This window comes from Crocuta crocuta, unplaced genomic scaffold, assembly GCF_008692635.1.
Source record: "Crocuta crocuta isolate KB4526 unplaced genomic scaffold, BGI_CrCroc_1.0 scaffold290, whole genome shotgun sequence".
NCBI lineage: Eukaryota > Metazoa > Chordata > Mammalia > Carnivora > Hyaenidae > Crocuta > Crocuta crocuta.
The window spans coordinates 1,301,551-1,309,567 of NW_027527429.1; the positions used below are offsets into that span (position 1 = coordinate 1,301,551).

The window sequence follows — 8,017 nt, forward strand, 5'->3', positions numbered from 1 at the left end:
TTTTGCGGTTAGAGGTGGGGGGGGTGGCTTAACAGTTGCTTGAAGAACATGTTTGACCCTTCCAATCACAATGTCAGTTAAAGATTTACATCTCAGGGGCTTGCTGCAGCCAGGAGGAGCTAGGTTGCTCAACCCCTGACCTTTCACCCGAATAGAGTTTGAGATCAAACAATGGTTGGTATGTCCTCATTTGCAAGCCCCTCACCTTTTGGCTCAAGGGAGTTTTACAGTGAGATTTCAACGATCATTGACTGAAATCTTGAAATCCATTTGGAGATTCGGATGTCCTTGCGCTGTTACGTTTTTCCATCGTGGGACATCCCTGTCGTAATTGCTCGTTTACAGGACAACTATGCTGTTAAGAGCCACTTTGAAATCCCATAGTCAGGTGTAGTGATGTTCTGGGTTTTGAAGCCACGTCATGTGCAGCAATGATAGTTTGGTCTGTGTCTTTACCTGTTTGCCTAGTGGTGGCGGCAGGTTGTTAAACTGTGGCGGTTTTCATGAGAACCCGCCTCCCTCCCTCCCGGTCGATCCCTGTGGGAGGCGAGTGACTCGTATGTGGCTGCAGGGATGCTGTAGGCTGTCGGCTGAGACAGGGATTATTTATCACATTAAATCAAATCATTTCTCTAGGGTGATGCATATATTAAAAAATGGAATAGGTTTCCATCAAAGTTTTTCAGCGCTGCCTGGGCTGTGGCTGTGATCATTTGCTACCCGTGAGCTCCCCTTGCAGCCAGGAAATAAATCACAACTGGGTGTGCCATGTGCCTTCTTACTATATTGCTGGGCTCCGTTTGTTGGCAGTGTATGGGAATTTTTTAACTCTAGTAAAAAACAAAAAACAAGTTAGATCTTGGGCATGTAGCCTTCCTTTTCTGCAGGGCTTGCCGGGTGTTTGTGGTATCGGGAAGCTTCTACTCCATAAGGTGAACTGGGGAGCAGTCCCCGGTCCTTTACTCGTTTACAGAACATGAGGAAGCCCAGCCCCGACAGAACTGCCCCTTCCGGGCAGGGGAAGAGCATCTGGGCCTGGGTCTCCTTTGAAACGACTCCAGCGATTCCCAAATTTCTATTGTGATGATGTTGAGGTCTCTGTTCCAGTTCTCTCAGAAGGTCGTCTCTCTCTCCAGACTCGGACCTTTACTGTGACACAGCTGTTTACAGGAGCCGGGAAGCTGGTGGGTAACCCGGCCTGCAGGGGCGACCTCACAGGTCACCCAGCAGGTGCCTCAGAGATGCTGCCGGCCACCCACCAGCAGCGAGGAACCTCTGTCTGTGGAGGGTCCTTTCTTTCGTCATTAACATGGTGCCTGTATTTCCTGTTTTTCTGTTTATTGGACCAGCCGAGGTTTGTCTCTGTCACTGTTTGCCACTCCAGGGCCACCTCCAAGCCAGTTCTTGCCTCTATTGATCAAGTCTATGCTTTTTCCTAATTAAAATAGTTTTTTTTTAAATTTTTTTATGTCTTTATCTTATTTTGAGAGACAGAGACAGAGAGCGAGCAGGGGAGGGGCAGAGAGAGAGGGAGACACAGAATCCGAAGCAGCTCCAGGCTCTGAGCTGTCAGCACAGAGCCCAACGCGGGGCTCGAACCCACGGACCGTGAGATCATGACCTGAGCTAAAGTCGGACACTTAACCAACTGAGCCACCCAGGCGCCCCCCTAATTAAAGTAGTTTCTTTTTTCCTTTTCTTTATTCTGCATGTCCTCAGATTGGCTAATACATTTTCTGACTTTTTGAGTTGAAAGCTATTTATTTTATTTTATTTTATTATTATTTTTTTCCCCTCTTCTTTCCGACTAAAAAGTAACAGCATTCAGAGGCACAAAATCGCCCAGGAGCAGGGCCTGGCCACGTTGGACTCGGGCAGTGTTGTTAACATTATTTTCTGCGTGGTCTGTGACTGTGGCTCCGATCTCCTCGTGGACGTAGGGGTTCGTTAGTGAGCGCTCTCTTCTTTGCCACACAGTTAGGAGTCGCGTTTTGTGTGACGTTAACTCAATTTTTCGTTCCATTGCTTTTAAGAAACTGGGGCATCTATGATGTCTGCTTTGGAGATAGTGTGAATTTTTATTGAGATTACAGGTCACTTTTTTCCAAGTTCTCTGTGGGCAGTTCCCTTTTTCCAAGGTGCGGAATTAATAGCCCTCCAATCAGCCTGTAGCTCAGGTTATTCTGATACTCACATCCTCACTCACTCTGGCCGTGCAGGGTCTGACCAGGTGTGAGCGACGTGCGCTGAGACCCGCCGCCTCACTGCCGACTCTGTTGCGGTCATACTGTGCGCCAGAAGGGCCATAAATAAGACTGACTACCTGAAGTCTCGAATGTTTCGTGATCAGGTATTAATTCTGAAATCATGCCTTCTCCTCGTGTGTTTGACATACCTGAGCTATGCCTGTAACTTCAACCTGCCTGGGCGTTTCACTCCGCAGAGTGCACACACCGATTCCTTCCTCATACGCGGAGAGCCCTCTCCTTTTGCCAAATTTTATTCTGTTTATGTTTATTGTCACGATTGATACATTTTTTTCCTGTCACTGTCACTATTTATGCGCTTTCTTGGTGTTTCCTTTACTTCTAATTATAAATTCCAAGAATGAGATGTGCCCATTTGGTGTGCTCCTCTGAGACGTGAGGCAAATAACACAGTTTTTCCTCATTATAATCACTGCCACTCTCGGGTTTTCCCTCATGTGTGTAAACTCAGTTTCTGTCTCTCTTTTCCATGGAACCATGGTTATTTTGCATTATATGTCTTCTCGATCCACAAGGGCTGATGTTCGCATCTGGTTCTGTAACTGCTGACTGCGGCCGGCCGCTGGGGGAAGTGCTATGCGGGGTGTGTGGGCCCTCCTTCCCCGTCCGTCTCTGTGTGCGGGTGGCTGAGGCAGCGATCGCCACGTCTAGGGGACAGCGTGATGTCTGGGTTTAATTTGGAGGAAGGGCTGGTCAGCCCCACGTTCAGAAGTGGTTTGTGTGGAGGACGTCCCGTGCGGTGGTCTGGACGCAGCATTCTCGCCCGCGCCCTCCATCCCTCGGCCGGTCGACCAGCTGTCCCGGGCGTGAGTACTGGTTTCTCCCTTGTGTTCTGGGCTCCAATGACCTGGGGAAAAGCAAAGCTTATCCGCTGATCTTCCATCTTATAAAATCTGTTTTATTCTGTCTGGATGCTTTTAGGATTCTTTTTCCTTGAATTCCCAGAACTGGCCTCCCCCGCATGCTGGGGTTGCTGGCACCCCGCCCCGCTCCGGCCTCCTGCGCCCCAGCCAGCACCACAGCCCTCTGAGTCCAGCGTGTTCGCAGGGACAAAGAGCCCTCCGGGAGCCATGCCGCCCCCTGCCCGGCCCTCCTAGTCAGAGCCCTGGGGGCACGTCCCCGCCCTCGCCTCCGCTGGGCTGTAGCTCTGCGGGTAAGTCGACTTCATCAGCGCTTTCTTCTCTTCCACGCGCAGGAGCCTGGTGACAGCCTCCAGACGCCAGGCTTGTGGCCCAGTGTCCTCCCCAGCTTCCCACATCATCAGGGCTTCTCTATTTCTGCATTTCCTAAGAGATGTCTCTGGGATCTGAGGACCCGAGGAGAGGGGGAGGGAACAATCTCCTCTTCGGCATCCCTGGCTGAGCCGCACTGTCGGCTGCCCCTCTTCTCTGTCCCGGGCCTCCGTCTCCGCCCCCTCCCTGATCAGGGACGCCCCCTTCAGCTTCTGCGATCCTGCCTGTGGCTGGGCCACTGGTGAGCGAGGGGGCAGCTCCTGCCTCGGGAAGTGCAGTCGGCAGAGACCAGGATCGCAGCGGATGCCAGCAGAGGGGGCAGGCCCGCCACGGGGGTGGGTGTGGGGTGACGGCCCGCAGCAGGGCCCGTCAAGCGGGGTGGCCCGGGGCACCCCAGGCATCATGAGCGTGTGTGCGAGGCTGGGGGCAGTTCTGTCCTGCACTCCGTTATGGTTTATATTTGCGTTTAATCAGTATATGGACGGGAAAGCTGATTTATTATATTTCATTAATTCAACTCCTGTGCACATTACTACCACCAATTATGAAGTGCTCGCTGGAAGCCAGGCACCGACCTGGTATTTATTACGCATTTTTCTCTAAAGATCTGTTACATTTATATTAGTTGTTTAGGTTCCTAATAATTTACCTACTTATCCGTGCCCTGATAGATGCCATTGGTGTGCAGCTGAACTTTGAACAACATGAGTTTGAACAGCATGAGTCCACTTATATGTGGATTGTTTTTCCATAAATACAGTATAGTTCTGTAAATGTATTTTCTCTTCCTAACGATTTTCTTAATAACATCTTTTCTCCAGCTGACTTTATCATAAGGATACCGTATATAATACATACAACATACAAAATATGTGTTCATTACCTGTTCATGTTATTGGTAAGGCTCCCAGTCACCAGTGGTCTATCAGCAGTGAGGTTTTGGGGGAGTCAGAAGTCATAATGTGGATTTTCTACTGCACAGGCATCAGCACCCCCTCATCCCACGCTGTTCAAGGGTCAGCCGTATGTCCATTGCATCTCCAGGTCTTCTTTTCTGTGTTTCAATTAGTCTACTATTTGGGGAGGATGGATGCTTTTGTTGTGATTCTGTGGTTTTTCACTCAACTCCCTTCTTTTCATCGTGCGGCTAAGCAATGCCGCATTCGAGAGTTTTGCCCTGTTAGAGGCACGTGACGCCTTGTTTGGTATGTTTCTCCCCCAGCGACCTGTTCAGTCTGTGGGTTTTCTATACGGAAGTAGAAATGTGGCGTAAGGAAATGTCTACTTGCTGAATGTTTAATCCCGCCCGTAACATTTTCTTTTTAAAGGAGAATTGGAGAATTTAAAAATAAGCAATGGATCAGTATTTTGAATAAATAATCCATTTACATGAAACAAAATGGAAAAGGCAGCAAGCTTCTAGACTGTGTCCCTCCACCACAGTGACCCGGCCACCAGCTTCCCCCCTCCCGGGGCAGTGGGCACACCCAGTCCCCCGTATGACCATCACCCATACTCTGCCCACATAGGCACCCTTACTCAGACCAGTGGAGCGCACTGTACATCCTGCTAAGAGTGTGTAGACCATGAAACTGTGTACCTTGGAGTCACTCCATACCTATAGAGAGACGTGTCCCCTCTTGTCAATGACCACACAGTGCTCCAAGCACAGATGTCACAAAGCTTATGTAATCAGCATTTCTTCCTTAAAGGGCATTGTCTGCCACTTCCCTCTGAAAAAATACTTTTTATTCTGTGATCTCTGTTCGTATAAAGTATTAGGGTCATGTCAGAAGGCAACTCCATCTTCGTTCTTGACCCACAATCAGATGGCTTTGTTGTCTATCTTGCTGCTGTCTGGGGGGGAGGGGCTGCCGCCGCGAAGGTGGAGGCCCTGGCCTGTGTCCTGGTTCTGCCTCGGGGTTGGGTAAGCCCGTGAGCATTTTGCTTTGGGTCTGACTTCATCTGAGCATGCAGATGTCTGCCTTGTTTTCCCAGGGCTTTGGTGACGACAGTGGGATGTGTCGCATGTTGAAACACTTGGCCCCTGACGAGGGTGATGAGGGTGATGAGGGTGCCATGAAGGCCGGCTCTGGGGACCCACGTGTAGGATGGGGAAAGCCGTGCAAGGGCAGCGAGTAGACTGTTCTGGAAGCAGACCGCACTTAGGAGCCCTGTTTTCGCCGCCTCTACCTCCTCCCATCACACCTGTCAGGTGCTGGGAAGATACAGGCCCTTGAGAACATTCTAGATTCCTACACTCTTGCTGCCCCAGCTACTTTCTGCCATCCGTGTGTGTTTTTCCTTCCAGAAATGGGTGGAAATCTTTCCCTTGCTGATATTCCCTTCCTAGTCTCTTCTGATATTTTGATGTTATGGATTTTTATCTTTTTACTCCTTTGACATACTTTTAGGGGTCTCGAGATGGCACAAAGATAGACATGTGACTGCTTCCCTCTCGGCCTGGGAGATTCCGGCTGCTCCCAAAGACCCGCAACCCTGTGGGTGTGCCTGGCTCCGGGGTCTGGCTAACCTGGGACACAGTATCCCACCATCCCATGAGCCCGCTGGGGTCCCTTCCTCTTACAAAATCAACTCTGCAACAGGTGGAAGTTTCAATATCTACCAAGTTAGAAAGAGAGCGCGAGACGCCAGACAGCAGACCAGGCGACCCTGGTGCGACCCTGGCTGCAAAGAGCCGTGGATTTCCGTACTGTGATTCGAGTCTTTAGAGAACTCCAGGCCGTAGGGAAACGACACCCCCGTGGGATATTGGGGAGGACGTGGGCGCGCATTCCAGAGCCCCGTTCTTAGCGTGAGCGGCCCCAAGGACGCCAGGAACCTCCTGACGGGAGGGGCTTCACTTGGAGACAGTTTCTGCTCCCCCAGCTGCTCGTGGGCCGAACGTCTCCTGCAGGGAGGCTCCGCCCTCTCCCCCGCGGCCCTCAGCCCCGGACGGTGGTGTTTTGCAGGCCCGGCCCGCAGCGCACGGGGATGAGGGGACAGAACGTGACCACGGTCGGCACCTTCGTGCTGGCGGGCTTCCCCGCGGCCGCTCGGCTGCGGCCCGTGCTCTTCCTCCTCTTCCTGCTCGCCTACCTGCTGGTCCTGGCGGAGAACCTGGCCATCCTGCTCACCGTCCGGCGCAGCGCGGCCCTGCACAGGCCCATGTACTACTTCCTGGGCGCCCTGTCGTCCCTGGAGATCTGGTACGTGTCCGACATCCTCCCCAAGATGCTGGACGGGCTCCTCCTGCAGCGCAGGCGCATCTCCTTCGCCGGCTGCATGACCCAGCTCTACTTCTTCAGCTCGCTGGTGTGCACCGAGTGCGTGCTGCTGGCCTCCATGGCCTACGACCGCCACGTGGCCATCTGCCACCCGCTGCGCTACCACGTCATCATGACCACGGGGCGCTGCGTCCGGCTGGTGGCCTTCTCCTTCGCGTGCGGCTTCTCCATCTCCGTGGTCAAGGTGTACTTCATCTCCAGCGCCACGTTCTGTGGCTCCAATGTCCTCAACCACTTCTTCTGTGACATCTCCCCCATCCTCAAACTGGCCTGCACGGACTTCTCGACCGCAGAGCTGGTGGACTTCGTCCTGGCCTTCATCATTCTGGTGCTGCCGCTCGTGGCCACGGTGCTGTCGTACGGGCACATCACCCTGGCGGTCCTGCGCATCCCCTCGGCCACGGGCCGCTGGAGGGCCTTCTCCACCTGCGCCTCCCACCTCACCGTGGTCACCATCTTCTATACGGCCTTGCTTTTCATGTACGTCCGGCCCCAGGCCATTGATTCCCGGAGCTCCAACAAGCTCATCTCTGTTCTGTACACCGTCCTCACCCCGATAATCAACCCCTTGATCTACTGCCTGAGGAACAAAGAATTTAAGGCTGCCTTGAAAAAGGCTCTGGGCTTTGGTCAAGTTCCAGCGTAGGAGGGCCGCCCCGGCATTCTGCTCTTCTGGAACAGAATCCGAAAACACGTGTCCCCTCTGATGGGGCCGTTGTTACTCTCCTTCAGCAGGTAGGGGCCAGTGCCACACGTGCCTGTGCACTCAACCCACGATTTTATTCATTTCAGATCCAAGCAAAGTGGAGCCGGTGACTTTTTCCCATCCTTAAAATCGCCCTGCACATTTCAGGAAATAGCAAAGTATATTAGGTCATCTGAAGTTTTAAAGTCCTAAATAATTGCAATGCTTTAAAGAAGTCAGCCTTGAACTGTGTGGTGAATGAGTCCCTGTGTCCCCCCGGTAAAGCACGTCCAGGAATTGTAAGAACCTGCAGACTTTAGGTAAAACACAAGCTTTGTTCTTCTCTAAGGTCTCTCGCGTCTCTGGGTACGAACCCCTCCCCCTCCCCCATCAGCTGCTAAAAGCATTAAGAAGTGATCTGGGTTGACCTCTAACTCATGCAGATGCCCAGGCAGGTGGGGACCCAGTCCAGGGAGCGTCGCAGTTCAACACGGTGCCTGGGGGGCAAGTGACAAACATTTGTAGAATTAATGCCCCAGGGAACAA

At 52.3% G+C, this 8,017-nt stretch overlaps 1 protein-coding gene across 1 annotated transcript; it reads left to right on the top strand.

The window, feature by feature from the left end:
* Nucleotides 1-6,493: 6,493 nt before the first annotated feature.
* On the top strand, nt 6,494-7,432 carry LOC144226705 (olfactory receptor 6B3-like). The gene has a single exon (XM_077758217.1). It carries the CDS (start codon nt 6,494-6,496, stop codon nt 7,430-7,432), a length of 939 nt encoding a protein of 312 aa, XP_077614343.1.
* Nucleotides 7,433-8,017: the final 585 nt, after the last annotated feature.